Raw genomic sequence first — 20673 nt, 5'->3', positions numbered from 1 at the left:
TCAGTGCCCTCCAGGCGGGCCACCAGGAACACACCTGTAACTCAACAAGCTGGGATTCTTCCTGGTTGCAGCTAAGGAGACCACACAGCTGGGGGATGCACCGGGGGACTTAGAGGGTATTAGTAAGGACTCCTTATAGAATTGGGGCTTTTGTAGGTGGTTCTGGGGAGGGTTTAAGGAAGCGGGGTTTTGCTGTGGATTGGATGCTGTCTGGAAGCTTCTTAATAACTCCCATCTAGAAGGTGAAGCTGTAATAGGAAGAGGCAGCAGTGTCCCAGCTCGGGTGGCGGAGGAGGTCCACCCGTGACTGGAGTGGTCAGCAGCCCTGTCTGATCGCAGTGCCTGGGAAACTGCTTGTGTCAACAGCAGAACACCCGGCCTAGGGGAAGCCAGGCCTCTCCACCTCCTCCTCGGACGGACAACAGCAAAGCTCCGTGGTCTCCAGAGGAAGCTCGGCCAGCAGCCTCGGGTAAGACCCTGCTGAGGGGCCGGCGGGAAGCAAGGGGCGGAGTGGTCAGCGCGCGGCCTCACCGCGGACACACACGGAGGGCGGCCGCCGGACCGAGTCACTCCGGTCACTCGGCGAGGCGCGGCGGGGCCACAGACCCGCTCCGGCCGCGCGTCCAGCCGGATGCACCAGCACCTACAGTCCGCGGCCCGGCCCCACGGCCCGCCCCCACCCACCCCCGCCAGCCCGGCGCGCATGCGCACACTGCCGGCTCGGGAGCCATTTCGCGGGGCCGAGGGCGGGGAGCGACTGCGCAGGCGCCCGGCGCCGGAAAGGGCGGGGCGGTGCTGCGCCGGCGCAGTGGGCAGTGCGGGGGCGGGGCCGGCCGTCAGCTGACTGTGGCGGCGGCGGCCTTGCGGGGTAATAGTTAGATCGCGGTTCCGCGCGAAGGGTCGCCGGCGCGTCACCTCTCGGAGGGCGAGGCCTGAGGCCGGCCAGACCATGGCGACCACCGTCAGCACGCAGCGCGGGCCGGTAGGCTCCGGCTGGGGGCGGGCTCCGCGGCCTCAGGGCGCAGGGGAGGGCCCGACGCCGGGCTCCGGGCAAGCGGAAGGGAGTTCCGGGACGGGGGCGGCCCCGCACCGGGTGGGTCCCCGGGTTGGGGGAGGCCCCGCACCCAGTGGGTCCTCGGGAGGAGGAGGCACCCAGAGAAGCACCCTGAACCCTGGACAGGCTCTTGGATGGTGGAGGCTCCCAGGCCCGGCTCTGTTCCTCGGTTTCTTAAGTGACAAATGAGGGTCTGGGAGCCGCGAGCTGGAAGTGCCCTTCCGCGCAGCCCTCGCGTCCTGTCTTCTGGCCCAGCTTATTGTGTCGCTGCCGGCGAGCGAGTCCAGACGGGCTCAGGCCGGCTCCTGGCGACTCGCCTCCAGCCGGGCGTTCGGACTGGGTTGGGGTGCGTCCTCACGAGTAGTGAGGTTCTTATCACAGCGTCTTGAAACGCACGGTAGGCGGACACCTGGGTCCTTCTGAGTCGGGACAAGGTTCCTCTGTGGACACTCTGATGTGCCTTGTCTCAGAAAGCCGCTGCTGAGGGTAAGCCCCCGGCTGCCGGGGCTCCTCACCCTCGAGTCGGGCTTGACAAGTCTTGTTTGTGTTTCTCCCGACTGGAGAAGAAGCCACAGAACGTTTTTCTGAGTTTGAGGAAGACCAGGGCTAGTTAGAAACCCCCCTGGGCACAGATGCTCGTTCTGAGCGTTTGAATGGGACCTGATGGGAGTTCCTAGCCGACTGGGTGTGGAAACGCCCCAGAGTCAGTAGAGTGATTTCTCAGCGTTTCCGCGTCTTCACCGGCACTGCGTACAGTGAGCTACACAGCAGGCCGAGTGTCTGTCGACACGTTCTCATTTCTGGGCAAGTGGCTCATCGGAGCAGCACAAGGAGCAAATTAGTGGCTCCCTCGGGAGGGGAGCGGTGGCGTAATGGGCAAGCGGCCCGGCCCCGTTCCTGGCCCGTCACGTGTCCTCAGCCTGCTGGGAACCACAGGCAAACACGCACAGCCGGCTCGGGGCCGGGCGCAGGGAGCGCTTGGTGGAGGTGGGCCCCTCCTCTCACCAAGGGGACGTCGGCCATGTGCTGTGACAGGGCTGTGACTGGGCCAGGGCGGCGGACGGTGTCCGGACTTGGGGCCTGTGCTGTCGGGGTCTCGATGACCCGGCTGACCGGCCCTGTGCGGTGCTTCCCGGCGTGTTCTCTTGTCGAGTGGTCGTGGGCCTTCTGTCCGTGTGTCGTGGGCCCCATGCGTAGACCAGCAGGTGTTTGAGGGCTGCCCTCCATGACCTGTGCTCGTGCAGTAAGGTTTGGTCCGGGCCAGAGCTGCTGGGGGCTCAGGGGTCTTGGGCGCCCTGGAGCCTGTGTGGCTTGCCCAGATGGTGTGGGTGCTCTCGGTATCTTGGGTGGCACCGTACGGTGACGCCTGCCATCAGGGTCTCACAGAGCATCCACTCTCAGACCCTGAGGTCTGAATTCAAGTCGGGGTGAACGGTGGCCTGCCTGGGCCGGGGCCGGGCTGAGTAAGGGTGTTGGGGCAAGGGTCTCTGACTGGAGACTCGATGGGGTAGCAGGAGCTGTGGGGTGGTGGGAGGGGAGAGCATGGAAAGCAGAGTGGGACAGGGTCTGGGAGATGGGGGGCTGCTGCTTCAAGGCCAGGAAGGGTCCTGAGCAGGGCTGTCTGTGCCAGAGGGCAGGGCCGCCAGTGCAGGTGCATCTGGCCTTGCATTTGATCTGGTTGCTACAGTGGACTGTTTACTTTTTACTGGTTTTTTTCCCCCCCAAGGTTTTTGCCTGGTACACATCCTCTCGTTTCCACATCTCCCCGCTGGCCCACCCCCTCTGGGTTAACTGTACTCGTAAAGGCTTTATTGCCGGTTATCAGACTTGGAGAACCCTTCCTTTTGTGGTTTTCGGGGTCTGGTGGAGACCTCTTCCTTTGCCAGGGTGTACGGACTTGGCGTTGAAGGAGCTCCCACGTGCTGTCGTGTGTGTGGTGCGGTGGAGGCCCCGCGGGACGGCGTGGCTCGTGGCAGAAGCTGCAAGTCCAGCTGGGGCATCCGGCAGGTGCTCCCCATGCCGGGTCCTGGCTGGGCGGCTCTCCCGAGGGTCCGCCCTCGGCCGGGGGGGCCCCAGCCCTACCCACACAGGACGGGGTTCAGCCTCGGCCCAGGGTCACTCAGCAGGGCTCCCAGGGCCTGGATTCACTCTCGCTTGGGCTGACTCTGAAGTCTGACTGTCTCTTCCCGCTCGTGGTGAAGGAGGGACAGGCAGAGTCCTCGGGCATGGGGAGCAGAAGGGGGGGTCCCACGGGTCTGGGGAGGTTCCCTTTGTCCCTGAGAAGGAGAGCCTGAGGGGCTAGGAATTTGCTTAAGTTCCAGGAGATGTGGTGTTTGCGTCTGCAGGTGAGTCCCTCCCTGAATGGCCACCGAGGGATGCCCAGCCCTGTGCTGTCTGCCCGCTTTCAGCAGTGCTGGTGTTTCTGTTCTGACAGACCTTCTCCATGCTGTGATTTTGTCTGGTCCACGAACTACTAAAAAGCACCCGATGGGCACCCACAGCAGTACCTGTGTGGGGGCCTCTCTGCCTTCTGAGGTAGAACTCGGGTCGGGGGGGTTTGCGGGACCCGCCACTGTTGACCACAGTGCTGCCGGTCAGCTCGACGGGACGGCGGCCAAGGCTTGGTCACAGGCTAAGATGTGTGGTGTGTCCCATTGAGTCCAGGCCAAAGGGGGCCAGTAGGGACCACTTGTCCTGCTTTTGGAGATGCTGGTTGATCAGTGTGGCCCCTCCTTCCTGTCATGTCTTTTCCCTCGTCAGGCCTGAGGGTGAGCTGTCTGGATGCCTGGGTGGGCGGGGATGTCCAGGTTCTCATCAGCCTTGCACGAATTGATAATTGACTTCACTGGGGGTGGCAGAGGGTGATAGTTGAATTTTTTTTTTTAATTTATTTTGGCTGCGTTGGGTCTTTGTTGCTGCGAGCGGGCTTTCTCTAGTTGTGGCAAGCGGGGGCTACTCTTCGTTGCGGTGCGCAGGCTTCTCATTGCGGTGGCTTCTCTTGTTGTGGAGCACGGGCTCTAGGTATGCGGGCTTCATTAGTTGTGGCATGCAGGCTCTGTAGTTGTGGCTCGCGGGCTCTAGAGCGCTGGCTCAGTAGTTGTGGGGCACGGGCTTAGTTGCTCCGTGGCATGTGGGATCTTCCCGGACCAGGGCTCAAACCCGTGTCCCCTGCATTGGCAGGCGGATTCTTAACTGCTGCGCCACCAGGGAAGCCCCTGATGTTTGAATTTTGTCACTTCTTCTGCATTTATTAGCTGGACCTGTTTGTATAGATGAACGCTGTCTGGTTGTCCTTAAATACACTCTGTATGGGAAAGGCAAGACAGCTGCTTAGTTCTTTCTCTTTCATTTCCAATGTTCAGAGGAAGGAGTTGTTTTTCTTTTTAGGCCTGCGCTTGGCTTTCTCTTTTTCGGGTACAGTTGTGGACCCGCACTGTTGGAGTCTAGACCATCGCTGTGTCCCCGTGAGCTCTGCTCTGGATTCTCAGGGTGAGTTAGGAGCGCATCCTGGTTTAGGATGGCCCCGTCTTCCTGTGAGTTGGACCTTTTTGCGTGTGGTGACCCCGCTGGCCATGCACAGGCCTTTCTTGTTTGGTCTGATGCCACATGGCAACGCCAGCTTTCTTTTAGGGAGTGTTTGCCTGATGGGGTTTTCATTGTTGGACCACATCTTTCAGAACATGTGTCAGGTTGGTCTGTTGTCAGCAACATGGAGCTGGATTGTTAAAAAGTCAAATCTGAAGTCTGTCTTCTTCATTTTTTAGCTGGAATGTGTTACATAGTTTTATGTGTATAGTTATACACACACACTTTTTGTACCTAACACTTTCATTTGTGCTTTTATTTGTCTATTTTTGTTTCTTTTTCTCTCCTTGCCTTCTTTTGGATTGATTAAATATAGTTTTTTAAGTTCCATTTTTTGGTTTCTGCTGGTTTGGAAAACACATGTTGTCATTCTGTTCTCTTTGGGGTTGTCCTGGAAATGTTAACGTACGGACTTTGCGCTGCAAGGTTAACTCTTGTAACCGCCCTCCTCCTGATGGGTTGCTGCCTCGGGTGGCCTCTCCCCATCCTCCCAGGGGCAGTGTTACCTTGATAAGCTGGTGCTTGCTCACAGGGACTGAGACACGTGCTGCTTTCTCTAGTTCCTGAAAGGTATGTTTGCTGTCTGGGATTCTGGGCGCACAGGCTCCTTCTCTTGGGACGTGAAGGTCCCTGTGAGGCATCTGCCATTGAGCTGCTGGTGTGCTCCAGCCCTGTGCCTCTTCCCGCATCTGAGAGCACCCCCAGCCCCTCTTTCCGCTCCCCCGCTCTGCTCTCTGTCGGTGTCTGTGGCATCTATCTGGGCATTGTGGCCAGCAGCTCTGTGCCCGTACCCTCCCACGTATACGGCCTGGGGGCTGCTCGGCCCCTGCGTTACTTGTTGTTTCTCAGACACCTGGCCAACTCCTCGGGCTCCCCGCCTGCAGTCCTGCCTGCGTACCTCCCATTCCACCCACCTCCCTCTGGTGATTCTGCTTCACCACCAGCTGGACAGGAGCTGGGTGGGAGGATGGCGGTGCGGGGCTGGGGGCCCAGGAGGGGCAGCTGCCTCAGCTGACAGTGAGAGGGTCCTGCAGGTCGGGAAGCCACCTGTGCTTTGCGAGGTGCGGGGGTGACCGAGTGGGGGTGGGGCTCGGGCGGGGGCCCCGCAGCGGCTTGTCTGGCGGGTTCTTTGTGGGCACGGCCGCGGCAGTGGGCACAGGTGCGATGGCCTCTCACTGCCTAGGGTCGCGTTCTTCACACGGGTTTCCTTCCACGGCTCCTCCTTTCTGTCCGTCTTGCTCCCTCGGGGGTCTTGGGGGGTGTCAGCGCCCACCCCACTCATCCCCAGGCTGACCATCCTGAGCGGCTCCCTGTCTCCCAAGAACATCGCACACGGACCCGCCCTTTCCTTCCCTGGAACCCTCCCTGGCTTCCCCATCCCCTTGGGCGGCCTCGCCTCTCCTGCCCACTCAGCCGCTCCTGTGGCTCTGCCTTCCGAGCAGGTCCAGCATCGGATTCCTTCTCAGCCTCTGCTTCACCCACACCAACCGCACCCCTTCGACTGGTCCCGCCCGCCCCCACCCCAGCCCCCACCCCCCACTGTCACACGCTGGGGCCGGGCGCCAGGCAGAGCCAGATGTGCGTGTGCAGCACCTCACCTGCCCCGGCACCTCACCTGCCCCGGCTCCTCACCTGCCCCGGCACCTCACCTGCCCCGGCTGCTCACCTGCCCCGGCTGCTCACCTGCCCCGGCTCCTCACCTGCCCCGGCTGCTCACCTGCCCCGGCTCCTCACCTGCCCCGGCTCCTCACCTGCCCCGGCTGCTCACCTGCCCCGGCTCCTCACCTGCCCCGGCTGCTCACCTGCCCCGGCTGCTCACCTGCCCCGGCACCTCACCTGCCCCGGCTGCTCACCTGCCCCGGCTCCTCACCTGCCCCGGCTCCTCACCTGCCCCGGCTGCTCACCTGCCCTGGCTGCTCACCTGCTCCCTTCCTCATCTCTGAGTCAGAGCCCATCAGTGGCCTTGGTGCGACACTCCTGTCCTCTGCTGCACCCTCCTGCTCTCCCTTGCTTGTTCTGCTCCAGCCACCTCCCTGCCTCAATCTGCCTGGCGGGCTCCTGGCCAGGCCTGTGCACAGAGCCCTCCCAGGCTCTGCATGACCGCCGCCTTCATGCCATTCAGGCCTCTGCTGAGGTGGCGTCTTCTCCCAAAGTGGCCTCAGCCGTCTACACCGTCTTACGTCACCGGCTGTTCACCTGCCCCGGGGTGCTCACCCTGTGATTATGTACAGCGCTGCGACTTTCAGCAGTTGTCTTCTTTTGTTAAACTGCGAGCGCCACGGGAGCAGTGATTTCCCCCCAGCATTTGGCGTGAAAATCCGCACATACGGTGAAGTTGAAAGACTTGCAGTGCGATGCCCGGCCCCGGCGCCCCTTGGCCCGTCACTGGCTGTTTCATTTTACTCAGGTGTGGACAGGGTGATCCATCTCGCTCGCACCCAGACCCCGGGCTGGCGTGAGAGGCTCCGGAATCCCTGGGCAAGGCCCCGTGGAAGACGCTGCTGTCCTGTCAGCATTGTGGTCTGGTCCTCGTTTGGGCCAGTGGCGTTGTCTCTCTCGCTGACCCTCCGGCGTCCTCGTGCTCAGTTAACGCCGTGTCCCAGTCCCCGCGTCTGGAGCTTGTGTCCGGCAGGGCTGGGACAGCCAGACGTTCTGGCTTGAGTGGCCTATCCAGGTTTGGGTCATTTAGAAAGTTGGGGGAGGCCTGAGGGATAGGAATAGGGGAGGAGAGCTGACACAGAGGTTTTTGCAGTGAAACCTGGAAGAGGACTGTGGCGGGAGGGGCGAGGGGGGAGGGACTAAGTGGCACCCTCTGGGGAGCTCCCCACGGCGCCAGCCCTCCCTCCCTGTTGCTTCTGGGCTTTTTCCTCTTTTCCTGTTTCCTGAAACCAGGTCATCGGCAGGAGGTGCTGGAGACTTGAGGAAGGAGCAGGGTGTGTGTGTCTGTGGGGGGCGGTGACTCTTGTGGAGACCCATCCCCGTGGCTGCAGGTGTCGGCTGGCAGTTGGAGTTTTCCTTGTAACTTCCTTTGGGAAGATGCTGAACTGATGGAAGAACGTCAGTGGCCCGTGCCGTGACTGGCAGGTGTCTCCTAGGCCTCAGCGGGCGCGTCCCGGGGCCTCTCCGTCGGGGTGGGGGGCGCTGGGATGAGCGTGCAGCCTACTGCTTGCCGCAGGCCTCTGGGGCTGCTGTGCGACGGGGCCTGTTGGCTGGTGGGGCAGCCATCAGCCGCCGGGTGCTGAGCCCCACATGCCCTGCCCTGACCCGCCATCACCCTGGGCCTCGCCCCTGCTGTTGTCTCTGGCGGGCGGGCCTAGGGCAGGTGTCCCCAGGGTGCCTTCAGGCAGGTGGCCCTGCAGACCTGGAGGCTCCTCCTCCCTGGGCTGTGATCCCCCCTCCCCCACCCCTCACAGGCTCTGACCACGTGGGATTGGTCCCCCTCCCTTAAGGCCTCAGCGTGGCCCGCTGTCCCCGCGTGGCTCCTCTGTGGACTGTGCTGAACCCCAAAACCAAGATGAGTACAGTAAAGAGGGAACATAGCCCCCAGGAGTTTCATTTCATTCTAGTTTCATGACCTCTAGGAGCTCCTGACAAGACAGGATCAGTGAAGGAACAGAGAGGCCTTTCCTGACCTGTCACTCTCGCCACTGAATGTCCCCCTGCGGCCTGCTCCCTGTGGGGTCCTTGGCGCTGAGGTGGGCAGTCATTCCTCAGGCCAGCAGGCGGGGGTGTGGTCTGTGCGCCAGCGACCCCTGGGAGAGTCATTTCAGTAAGACGAGTACCGGGCAAACGGCAAGGAGCCTGAGGGGCTCTGGATGGGGTGCGTTTGGGGGGTCACGGGGGCCTGGTCTTGGCGCTGGCAGGAATTGACGATTGGCATGTCCCGGGCGTCTCAGCCCTCCTGAGGGGTGTGGCCCACGGGGTGTCACCACCCGCTTTCCTTCGAGGGCCTGTCCTGGAACCCACTCGGCTGCACTACGCGCCCAGGAAACGCGGCCTGCGATGCCCTGGGGAGGGAATGGAAGGCACTGCGCTCCTCTCTTGGCAACTCTGGGGCCTCTGGGGGGCAGCCTCCGGGGGCACCCTCCCCTGCCCTGGGCTGGGCCCTTGATGCAGCGGAGGTGTGAGACGCAGAGCTGGCTCCCAGACAGAGGGTCGGGGGGGGCGGGGGGGGGCGGGGGGCACGGCTTGCTTTTAGAGAGAAGCAGCGGGAGCGCTAGGCCCCTGGGTGCAGAGTCGGCGTGTGGGCTGCTGGGAGCCAGCGAGCGCCCTTGTGTGCGCTTCCATCAGCCTTGGTGGGAGCGCATGATCTCCAGGCCCAAACCCTCCCAGGGACCTTCGCTAGGAATGGCGCTGGGGGCGCTCGCTGGGGGAGGTGCTCTCCCAGGGGCGCTGTGAGCTAGGTGGATGGGGTGCTGTCTGGGCCCCTGCCTGGTGCCGTCTGGTCTGCGCAGCAGAGACCCCCGTGTCGTGTGGTGCCCGGACGTCAAGTGGTCCCGGCGGCTGCTGTGAGCGCAGTTGCCAGAACTCGCTGTGACACGCTGGGGTCTTCCTTTCCGTTTCCACCCAGTTCTTCAGGGCCCGCGGCTGGGGTCTGTGACGTCCCCTGCGCGGCTGAGGGGGCCTGTGGCCCTGGTTTCCCCCCCAGCAGCCAGACCTCCATCGTGGGTCCTGCGGCTGCTCCCTCCCGTTCACCTGGGCTCTGCTCGCACTGTGGCCCCTCCAGGCCCGCAACCCCCCCGGGGGGCGAGCAACGGTGCGGCTGTCGAGGGCTCTGAACACAGGCGGTCGGGCCGTCTGGCTGTGGGCCGTCTCTCCGTGCATGGTCTCCTGCGGTCTTCTTGGGAGTCGTCACTCTTGGAGCCCCCAGGCTCCACCGGGCTCCACACTCAGGTGTGTCCCTGAGTGTGGTCCCCATCAGGTGTGTCCCCATCACTTCACCTGTCCAGGGCCAGGTATCCGGGCTTCTGGTGGTTAATCTGTTGGGTTCTTGGTCTCCGGGGCGTTTTTGCACGCAAGTTGTTTCTCGTGGAGACGTTTGAAGGGTATCAGCACAGAGGCCTTTCCAAGTCACTGGACATCCAAGCTTCAGGTTTCACCCCGTGAACAGCGCTCACGGTGGACAGGCCTTGCTTGCGGCGGTCCTGGTCCTGGGGAAGGGATCGTGGACACGCGGACCAGAGCGTGTGAGGCCCCCAGGCCCAGCGAGGACGCGAGGCCTGCTTTCAGGGTGGAGACGCACTCGGGCCTCCACAGAGCCCCCCGTTTGCTGCGCATCCTGATGCCGAGAGTGCAGGCCCTGGGAGGGGTCCGCAGGGTGGATATCTTGCCGCCACGGACCCTCGTCCTGTGGGCGGGTGGCGCCCAGCCCTGACCGCCGTGCTCTCCGCAGGTGTACATCGGGGAGCTGCCTCAGGACTTCCTGCGCATCACGCCCACACAGCAGCAGCAGCAGATCCAGCTGGACGCACAGGCTGCGCAGCAGCTGCAGTACGGAGGGGCGCTGGGCACCGTGGGCCGCCTCAGCATCACCGTGGTGCAGGTGGGTGTGGCCGCCTGTGGGGGGGGGCAGGGGGAGGGGGCCGGAGCGGGCGGGGCGGGGCCTTCGCTGTCGTAGCATGTTGCCACGTGGATGGATGGGGCTTCCTCTGATCCCGTTTTTCTGGAAACACATACCTCGTGGAGAGCGATGGATGTGAAGATACTGACAATCGCCCGGGTTTCCCCAGGAAGAGTTAGAGAAGGGGTCCGGAGCGCCGCTCGCCCTGCCGGTGCCGGGGAAGGGGCGGTGTGGCTGCTGCCCGGTCATCCCGGCCCCCGGGAGAACCAGATGTGCTGTCAGGACAGAAAGAGCGCTGCCACGTTGCTCTGACGGGCTGCGTGAGGCCGCGGGAGGCAGAGACATCTGTCCATCTGTCCATTTGTCCGCAGCAGACACCAGGGCCGTGCCTGGTGAGTCGTTGTGCCCAGTAAGCTTCGGGGTGGCCTTCCTCAGACACTCGTGTGCCTACAGCGCAGCCCAGTCGATGTCTCAGGGGAGCCACTTGGAAGTGGGCAGGCCAGGCCTCCGTGTCCCCTTCGTGGTGCCGGGGGCGTGGGAGGAGAGCACGGTGGCAGACGGGCCTCTGCAGAGGGCAGCAGCCGTGAGCAGAGCACGGCCTGGGGGCCAGTCGGGGTCCAGGAGAAGGAAGGCACCTCCCGCACTCACGGGCCGCTGGCCTTGCTCAGACCACGAGCGTCGGATTATTCAGCCGGAAAAGCCTTAGCGGATAGACAGAGACAAAACAGCCGCCTTGAAGCTATCGAAAATCAGGCCCGTTCCAGACTTTGCTGCTACGTGTTTTCCAGAAAATACCAGGGCGGCTTCTAGGAGTTTTGGGGGGAAAATCTGCCGTCCTGAGAACTGCTCTAGTGAATTCACAGTGAAGACAACAGCGTGTGAGGGCTGAGGCCCTCTGCCGGGCGCTTTCGGGAAGACATTGCCCGTGCGATCCGTGTTTGCTCTTGCAGACAGAGGAGCAGGAAGTCAGCGGGTGAGGAGGGCAGGGCAGGGCGGCAGTAAACGCCTGCGTCGCCCTGAGGGCCGGGGTGCGGTGCGCCGATGGCGAGCTTGGGGGGCAGGTGTGGAGCGGCCCAGGTGTTATCGTGGAAAGTACAGCATGAACAGGAATCGCCACCCTGTGCCGGGGGCTGCTTCAGGGCCAGGCCCTCCTGGTGCTGCCAGCTGGGGGTCCTGTGGCCTTGGGGCTCAGCTCTGAGCGGGCGCCCTGTCCTGAGCTGGAGTTCAGGGCTCCCTCGGGGTCTGTGTCGGGAAGATGTGGGCGAGGCTGGAAGGCCCTGCGCTTGGTGCTCCTGGGGGAGAACCAGCCGACTTCGGGGCGCACCCACGTGGGGGCAGGCGGGTATGTGACCCCAAGGCCTGTTGCCAGCACCCAGGGGATGGAGGAGCCTCGACCAAAATGGGGGAAATTACAGGAGGAACAGGCCGGGAAGGAAACTCGCGGTTCGGTGTCGGACACGTTAAGTCGAGGATGTTTTAAAGGCAGGAGGCCGAGGCCGGGAGGCTGTGGACTGCAGGGCAGAGGTCCAGCAGTGACATAAGGCGGGCGTCCTGAGGGGCTCAGGCTGGGCCTGCACGGAGGGGTGGTGGCTCTGGGACGTGCGGTCGTGGGCAGCCCCGGCCAGAGCTCTGGGGAAGTCGGCACGAGAGTGGGGGATGCGGGGGGGCAAGGAGGCTCGCAGACAGAATAGGGGCTTGTGTGGAGCCTTCCAGAGGGGAGAAGAGAGAGGGTGTCAGTGCAGGCAGCAGGGCTTTGGGGAATTTTTTGCTGTTTTTTAAAAAATCGACCTTACTGATTATGATTTACATATGTTAAAATGCACTGATTTGAATTAGCCTGTGTTTCAATGACCTCTGACGAGCCTGTCCACCGCTGTGATGAAGAGAGCTTCCCCAGCAACACAGATAGTTCCCTCTGCCTGTCGGTGGGCCTGCCCTTGACCGCAGTGCTGACCAAGCTCAGGCCCCGGGGCACTTCCCGAGTCTGTCTGTTGCCCAGCAGGGACGGGGGTCCCAGCCCTGGGCCGCTGTGAAGCACGGGCTTCTGTGTGAGCGTGAGTTCCCATTTCGGAGTGGACTCCCAACTCCCGAGCTGGGTGGAGTCTGCTTTGGAGAAGCTGCCAGGCTGGTCCCTGCACTGCCACACCGTGGCTTCTCCCAGCCACCTGCGGGACTCCTGCGCTCTGGGGGTGGGCGGCTTGGCCCGGCGGGCTGGGTCTGAGCCCGTCCAGCAGCTCCTTGTGGCCTCACGGGGTTCTGCTTTGCGTGTCGCTGATGGCCGATGGTGGGGAGCGTCTTCTCACGTGCTAATTGGCGTCGAGCTTTTCTTCTTCAGATCTTCTGCCTGTTTTTCAACCGTGTTGTGTTCTCATTGCTGAGGTTTGTGGGTCCGTTATGTCCTGGACACGGGTTTGTGATCAGACTTGATGCCGCAGACGGGGCTGCTCTGTCCTCCTCACGGTCCCCAGGGAGCCGCCAGCTGTCCTTCCTGGGCCGTGCTTTTGCTGACCTTGCCTAAAAGATGACAAAGACTTCTTCTGGTTTTTCCTGTGCAAGTTTTACAGTTTTAGGTTTTACATTTAAGCCCATAATCCACTGGGAGTCAGTACTTCCCGACCGACAGCCTGACGTGCTCATCGGTGTTCACGTTTGCGCCTACAAACGCATCCCAGCCGTCCCGAGCAGCGCGTCTGGCTTGAGGTGGGCCCGTGACCTATGTGAGATGTGGGTGGGCTCCGCCTCATCTGGTGCCCAAGATGAGTTGCCTGCACCCCTGGCCCCCATGCAGCACTGGGCAGGGATGGTCACTGCCGAGAGGCTCCTGCGCGGGAGGGGGGCCGGGAGCCAGCACGGTCACTCTCCGAGGGCGCAGGGAAGGCCTTGGCTGGGCCCTGCTTCTCCGGGGTGGCCCCCGTCCCCCTGCTTCTCTTCTCGGTGGCTCTTGGCTCTGTCCCGGGACGGCCTGCCCTTTTCACCCTCCTCCTCCTTTGGGTGGGGATCCAGCCCCTGCCTAGCAGCAGCCGGTGTGTCCTGAGTGTCAGGCACGGTGCCGGGTGCCTTATCGCAGAAACACTGGACCCAGCCTGGACTTCTCCTCCCTCCGGGGTCCTAGAGCACGGTCGTCCCTGGGATTGGTTCTGGGACCCCACAGACACCACAGTCCAAGGATGCTCAAGTCCCTTATGTAAAGCGGTGCAGCTTTGCACGTACCCTGCACACATCCTCCCGTGTACTGAGTCATCACTGGATTACTCGTAACACTTAACACGCGGTAAATGCTGTGTGCGTGCAGTCGTAACACAGTGTAAAGCTATAAAATTCGTTGCTGGTGTGGCAAATTCAAGTTTTGCTCTTTGGAACTTTCTGGAATGTTTTTTCCTAATATTTTTTATCTGTGGTTGCTTAAATCCACGGATACGGAGGGCTGACGGTTCAGTTACAGCCGTGTTCCGGTGGGTCGGCACCCAGAAATCTCTGGAAGCCGTGAGTGGAAGGGGCAGCCCACTTAGCTGAGCTGCGGCTTCCACTGTGACAGCCGCTGCCCTGTCTCATACGTCGGCTTTATTTCAGGCCAAGTTGGCAAAGAACTACGGCATGACCCGCATGGATCCGTACTGCCGACTGCGCTTGGGCTATGCGGTGTACGAGACGCCCACAGCCCACAACGGCGCCAAGAACCCGCGCTGGAACAAGGTCATCCAGTGCACGGTGCCCCCGGGTGTGGACTCCTTCTACCTGGAGATCTTTGACGAGGTGGGCGCCGCGCGGGGGCCACTCAGCCGCTCCAGAACTTCAGGTTTCTTGTGGCTTTGTGACAGGTGTCCTGGTGTCCCCAGCATAGTGAAAAGCACGTTTCCCCTGCAGAGTCTTTAGAACTTGCATTCAGACACGTCACCACCCTGTGTCCAGCGTGTGGGCGTCACCCGACCAGGCAGGTCAGGCAGCCGCTATCTGTACGCAGCTCAGGTGTGACGTGGTCAGGGCCCGTGGCTGGGTGGCGTGAGTGGCAGGAACCTCCCGAGTGTCACTGGGCCGTCGGGTGCCCTGGGCTCTAACTCAGCCTGGCCCTCCGAGGGCCTGCCTGGGCGTGTCCCACCGCTCCTGAGGCCGGGTCGGCTGCCCCCTCGCCTGTGGTCGGCTGACGGGGCTGGGGGGTGGGGGTGGGCAGCGGGGCTGGGAAGTGGCCACAGTCCCCAGGGTTCTGCCTTCCTCCCTTCCTCCCGGGTCCTCCCTCACACCCGGCCCCGTCGCCTCTGGGGCCCTGGGGTGGAGGGGAGCATGTGGTCTGTGGGGGGCGCACGTCTGCAGGGGCCCGGTGGAGCCTCCCTCCCCCTGCGCCCACAGGAGGTGGAGAGAGCGGGGCGGCCCCGGGCCGCGCACACCCTGCCGGGAGGGCTGGGGGAGTGGGGCGGCCTCCCGGGCAGCCCTGGGGTCACCGCCGTCTCCCGTCACCCCCCAGCGAGCCTTCTCCATGGACGACCGCATTGCCTGGACACACGTGACAATCCCCGAGGCACTGAGGCAGGGCAAGGTCGTGGACGAATGGTACAGCCTGAGCGGGCGGCAGGGCGACGACAAGGAGGGCATGATCAACCTGGTCCTGTCCTACACGGTGAGGCCGGCTGGCGGGCCCATGGCCACTGGGGTGCCGTTCCCGGGCTTACCGGCATCCCCGCCCTTACTCCCAGGTGTTTCTGGCATGTGGACGCGGGGAGGGGGTGCAGGGGCCCCGGGTGGGACCGACTGCCCAGCCTCACGGCCGCCTCCTCTGGCACCTTGTCTCACCCCCTTTCTGGTGCTGGACTGATTCACAGCAGGTCCCAACATCAGTGAGTTTACTCGTGAACATGCCATCGTGCCTCTGTAACAGGCGTTTCTACGTAGACGGAAAGCCATCGTTGTACTTAACTAAAGAATTATAAACAGAGAGAGGCGGTTTGACCCTGGAGTTTAAGCTTAGGTTTCCTTTCTTGAGCGGGGTTCTCTGTTGGTCACGTCTCAGCCGTGGTTCAGCAGGCCTGATGCCACCTTCTACCCGAGTCCTCCGGCAGAGGAGCCTTTGGGGTGTCGGTGTGGGCAGGGACTTGATGATGCTGGATGGGATGCAGGGCCTGGCTGGACCCACCTCGATCCTGGGCCCGGTGACTGGGCTCCAGGCCCTGCACTGTCCCTCCCAGGACGCTTTTGGCGAGGCTGGGAGTAATGAGGTTCGGATGTGTGCTGTGTTCTTCTCTGACCCCTGATTGTCTTTGGTGTGTTTCAGTCACTGCCGGCTGCCATGATGATGCCGCCTCAGCCCGTGGTCCTGATGCCCACTGTGTACCAGCAGGGCGTCGGCTACGTGCCCATCACAGGTGTGTGCTGCTTCTCCTCCCCGGGCGCATGCCCTTGGGTGTTCGAGCAGCGGGGAGGCGCGTGGGGGTTCGGGGTGTGGGCTAGAGTCTGGGCCTGGTCTTCAAGGGATGCCCGGAGAGCCTTCCAAAACCAGGGGTCCGCTGTTACGTTTGAATGTTACGTGCACGTGTAGGAAATAGGCTTTGTTTTTTCTCTGTCGGCACAGAGAAGGTGAGTTTTTATGGAGATTTATGGAGATGTTGAAATGTGATTTCTAAGCATTTTGAATCACCGCAGCACAAGATCACTTCCTGTTGGGTGGATGGACCCCGGGCTCCAGCGTTGCTGTTTCTCTCCTATCTTTTTACCTTTATGAGCTTCTTACCTTACGCGCTGGTAACCTTTCTGAACGCGCGGCTCGCACAGCACAGCAAAGTCAAGTTGGACTGTGGCTCTTCCGCCTTCGGATTTTTGAGCCTTCACGTCAGCCTGTGATCGGCTCCCATCCTGGGCCGTGACGGGTCCTGGGCTCAGCTCGCCCCCCACGTGAGCCACCATAAAACCCGGGCAGTGCATGGGCGGCGGGAGGCTCGGGGCACCGGAGAGACCAAGTGACGCCGAGGATGCCGTGTGCACGGTGGTGGCCACGTCCCCGAAATCCTCTAAACTCCGTCCAGAGCGAGGTGAAGACTGTGGGGCCCCGAGTTAATTGCCCTAGGACCGCCTGCCTCCCACGCTACAACCCAAGACCCTCCTGGAAGGGGCCTAAGGAGAGCCAGGGTGCCGCCTAAAGTTTGTCTCCACTGTTCCCAGAAGTGTCAGAAATGCAGGCGGTGGGGGTGTGGCCTGGATGCGAACCAGGCCAGGGCGGACGGCGGGGGGCTCGCGGAGTGAAGCTGTCAGCCATCCCCAGTCCCGGGTTCCCTTTCCCTCCCCGTTTCTGAAAGGCGGTGGGCGAGCACCTTCCTGGGCTCGTGGAATGACCTGGGGGCCCTGGCCTCACCAGGTTTGAGTGCCCGCCTGGGACCCAAGCGACCTCTCGCCTCTCAGGACGGCCAGGACTAAAGGCCGGTGGGCGGGGGGTGTGGGCCGGTGCTCGGCCCGGCTGGCCCAGGAGGGACTCGGAGGGGCTGGGCTCTGCTGCTGCCTTGGGAGCACGTCCCGTCCCCTCTGTCCCTGGAGGCAGCCGTGTGTGTCCAGCGCAGCCTCAGTCGCGCACCTGCAGCCGATGCGACCTCGTCTCAACACTTGTCGGCCCTTCTGCCAGTTTTGGTTTGGACGGCGTTGAGCCGCCTTTAGGATCTTCTGACTTCAGACAGGAAAGGAAATCATGTCCTAAACTTCTCAGTCCAGCGCTCCCAGCCTGGTTCGGCGGATTGTTTGTGCTTTTGAGTTTATAAGAACTAATGATTTTATTTTATTTTATTTTAAAAATTTATTTATTTATTTTTGGCTGCATTGGGTCTTCGTTGCTGCACGCAGGCTTTCTCTAGTTGCAGCGAGCGGGGGCTACTCTTGGTTGTGGTGCGTGGGCTTCTCATTGCAGTGGCTTCTCTTGTTGTGGAGCATGGGCTCTAGGTGCACGGGCTTCAGTAGTTGTGGCCCCCGGGCTCAACAGTTGTGGCGCACAGGCTTAGCTGCCCCGCGGCATGTGGGATCTTAGTTCTCGACTAGAGCCCGAATCCGCGTCTCCTGCATTGCCAAGCGGATTCTTTTTTTTTTTTTTTTTTTAATTAATTAATTTATGGCTGAGTTGGGTCTTTGTTGCTGTGCGCGGGCTTCAGTAGTTGTGGCTCGCAGGCTCTAGAGCGCAGGCTCAGTAGTTGTGACACACGGGCTCAGTTGCTCTGTGGCATGTTCGACCAGGGCTCGAACCCGTGTCCCCTGCATTGGCAGGCGGATTCTTAACCACTGCGCCACCAGGGAAGCCCTGCAAGCGGATTCTTAACCAGCGTGCCACCAGGGAAGTCCCAGAACTAATGATTTTAAATCCGTTTCTACTTTTCAGAGAGGTGTTTGACTAGGCTCTGCACTCGGTTAGGCGTGGAGCCTCTGTTAACACTCTGTTCCTTACGTTTGTCTGGGTTCCCCCATGAGACCATCTCAGGACAAGGAGTCAAAGCTTTGTCTTGGGGTCCGGTGGCACCAGGTGCTCGGACTGAACCTTCCAGCAGTTGAGATGCTGTGAGGTTCTCAGTTGTCACCTGTGTCTAACAAGGGAGTGAGGGGACGTGGCTGGTGTGAGGGAGTGATACCAGGAGCCCCACGTGTAGCTGGCGGGGCTGGGTGTCCGGGGCCCCGGGGCCTCTGCTCGAGCGCACAGGCCCCGGCGCGGCAGTGCTCGTGAGCACCTCGCCTCGTGGGTTGTCTGCTGTCACGGGGAAGGCTGGGCACGTGCTGGGCACGCGCTGGGTGAGTTTTCTTTCCTCGTCAGTGTCTGATTGTGATGTGAGTGCCAAGCTGGGAAAGTCTGTTCTGGAATGTGTGACAGAGGAAACGGCGTGAAAGTCTCAGGTGTTGGGGCAAAGGAGCGTAGACTGGGTTTGCTGTTTCGTTCTCAGGTGGCGGGAACGGTTTTGTGGCCTTTGATGGATGAGAATTGACCCCTGTGGTGTAAATGCACACGTTCTTAGGCTTGTTTTTGCCCCTGCCACCCCCGCTGTGAAGTGGGCTCATGTGAGATGCCGGGGACCGAGTGGCGGGGGGCTGCTCGCCCCTGGTTTCTCACGAGTGCCTGGCCAGTTTCTGAGGTCACGCTGGGAGACGAGACCTGGGGGGCCGACCCCCGGGGCGGCTAGCCCACGCGTCGGAGGTGCTGCTTTCCCTGACCCCTGTCTCCTGCTCTCAGGGATGCCCGCCGTGTGCAGCCCCGGCATGGTGCCTGTGGCCCTGCCCCCAGCCGTGAGCGCCCAGCCCCGCTGCAGCGAGGAGGACCTGAAGGCCATCCAGGACATGTTCCCCAACATGGACCGGGAGGTGATCCGCTCTGTGCTGGAGGCCCAGCGGGGCAGCAAGGATGCGGCCATCAACTCCCTGCTGCAGATGGGCGAGGAGTCCTAGATGTGCCCCGCTGCCAGCCCGCCTGCCCGCCTGCCCGCCCAGCTCCCAGGAGCACCGTCCCCAGCAGATCCCCGTGAACGCACCCTGCGTAGCCCCTTCCTCGGACGTCTGTGTAGCCCAGTCCACACCCTTGTTCGGGATGCATGTGGTTTTCGGTTCCTGCAGCCGTTCTCGACGTGGTCGCGGCGGGTGGGGGGCCTCTCCCGCATTGGTCGGAGGGCCGTGTCCCGTGTGCGCGCCCGCCTTCCCGCCGTCCCGGGAGGCTCTCCTGGGAGCAGCTGCCCCCACCAGGGCCTTCGCGCCGAGCCTTCTCTGGTTTGATTGGTGGCCTGCGGTGACGCGACCTGATCGGGTAGGCCCATTAACGCAAGGCACACAGAACCCACTGACAGCGGGTTTGGGGTCACTTAGAAGTTTCAGCTGAAAACTTGTCTCCTCCCCTTGGTGGTGTTCGTGGGCTGCTCACCCCCGTCCAGCCTCGCCTGCAGAGCTCAGCCTGAGTGCAGAGCAGCCAGGTCTGGGCGTGGCATCGGGAGCCCTGGCCCGAGCCCTGGGCCCTCAATCTCTCCTGCTGTCTCACCCGCCTCTGTGTGATGCTGTCCCGAAGGGTCACCGCTCCCCCCGGGATGCACTCTGGCAACAGAACTAAAACTGGGGTGTAAGAAACAGATCCAGTCTTGTATTTGCTTATTAAAGGGCATTTAGGAACTCCTGGCTTTTACTGCCGATGTTAATTTAGGGAGACTAGGTTGGGCCCAGGCCTGTGGGTCAGTTTGGGCGACAGAGAGGGCAGTCTGGTGACCGTCAGTGCTGGCAGGTCTTCCCAAGAGGCAGGAGGCGCCCTGCCGTGTGGATGCTACCCTGGCCCTGGCTCCGGCCGCGGACAGAGAGGATGGGGACAGGCTGGGTGATGCCCCGTGGAAATCAAATCTGAATGGTGTCTCCGAAGTGACGCACTGGCTGTGGCCACTGCGGTCCGCGGTAAGTCGCGGTCACCGCTCTGTCTTTGGAGTCATTGCCCAGCCTTTGGACATAGAGGTGGATCCCAACCGTGTGGACGTCAGTGGAAGGCCAGCCCGAGGAAGTTAGGAGGACTCAGGCTGCAGCCCTTCCCTCCATGTAGGTTAAGTGCAGTGCCGCTTTCTGTCTCCCCCGGGCGTGCACGGTGGCCCCGGCTCGGGGAGACCTGCGTTGGTTGGTGGGTTCGGACCACTTGTGCCTTTGCCGCAGGCTCTTCTCAGATGCTTGAGAGCGATGGTTCCTCGGCTGCAGCCCTAGACTGTTGGCCGGTGACCTGACCACACTCGGCGCAGCTCCACGCAGGCCGGGCCCCCAGCCCCAGGTGACCCCGCGCTGCCCCAGCCGCCCCGCCCGGGCCTCCGTTCACGGGAGTCTTAGCTTCAGGGCGGCCCGAGACCTGCCAGCTCTCATGGTCCTTTTCCATGGATGCTTCTTTACTAGGTCAGAGGAAGGTCATGCCTGTGAGGCCTTCGTTAAGTCAGACGCCCTTCCTGCCCCGGCTTCGCGTTCACGTCTGCGCTCCCCGTCCAGGCAGCCCCTGGGGGTGGGGTGGGGTGGGGGCCGTCTGGCTCGGGCGCCCGGGGCCGGGGCACCGTGCAGCTGGCTGCCGCTCTGTGCTGGTGAGGAGAGAGGCGTTTCCAGCAGGCGCCCTGCCAGTGTTGGCAGAAACGGTCCTCAGAGCTTTGCGTTTCTGATCATTCTGTTGGGGTCCAGGGTCCAATTCCTCCTTGATTGTAAGATACGTTTTTACTTTTCAGCCTTCTAATTTAATAAATGGTCTGTGTAAAATAGAGAAGTCAAGTTCTCCAAGGAGAGCTGACCATTTTTGTTCTGATTTAACTCGGCTCGTAACAAGCAGGTTGACAGCAGTCGCAGTAAACTCACCAGCAAACTAGTTACAGGACTCGTAAGTGAAGGCAGAGCAGGGCACAGGCTGCATTCTGACTGGGAGCCGGAAATGTTTCCATGCAGCGTGGGTCTGGTTTTCTGGTTGGGTTGTGGAGGACAGGCCGCAGACGCTGTCCTCTCCTGGTTCCCGAAGCACCGGCCTCTCGTTCCT

The 20673-nt window shown here is 62.0% G+C and overlaps 1 protein-coding gene across 2 annotated transcripts; it reads left to right on the top strand.

Annotated features, from left to right (window-relative positions):
* The first annotated feature begins 811 nt into the window (after positions 1–811).
* TOLLIP (toll interacting protein) lies at positions 812–20409 on the top strand. 2 transcript variants are annotated; one of them, XM_067747889.1, is made up of 6 exons: positions 812–982; positions 10032–10181; positions 13770–13952; positions 14659–14811; positions 15463–15553; positions 18382–20409. In XM_067747889.1, exons 1-6 carry the CDS (start codon positions 950–952, stop codon positions 18591–18593), a joined length of 822 nt encoding a protein of 273 aa, XP_067603990.1. In that variant the 5' UTR covers positions 812–949; the 3' UTR covers positions 18594–20409. The 2 variants fall into 2 exon arrangements, with proteins under 2 accessions (XP_067603990.1, XP_067603991.1); XM_067747890.1 differs by lacking the exons at positions 13770–13952; positions 14659–14811; positions 15463–15553 and having other exon boundaries at positions 18382–18582.
* The last annotated feature ends 264 nt before the right edge of the window (positions 20410–20673 follow it).

This window comes from Pseudorca crassidens, chromosome 9, assembly GCF_039906515.1.
Source record: "Pseudorca crassidens isolate mPseCra1 chromosome 9, mPseCra1.hap1, whole genome shotgun sequence".
NCBI lineage: Eukaryota > Metazoa > Chordata > Mammalia > Artiodactyla > Delphinidae > Pseudorca > Pseudorca crassidens.
Note: the sequence above shows the minus strand (reverse complement) of the source record. Positions and strands in the feature narration are given on the sequence as shown.

Excerpts from the sequence above, each read along its gene's own strand:
- TOLLIP (XM_067747889.1), top strand. The coding sequence starts at position 950 with ATGGCGACCACCGTCAGCACGCAGCGCGGGCCG. Across the intron at positions 983-10,031 it reads TCAGCACGCAGCGCGGGCCG|GTGTACATCGGGGAGCTGCC; the intron begins GTAGGCTCCGGC and ends TGCTCTCCGCAG. Across the intron at positions 13,953-14,658 it reads ACCTGGAGATCTTTGACGAG|CGAGCCTTCTCCATGGACGA; the intron begins GTGGGCGCCGCG and ends GTCACCCCCCAG.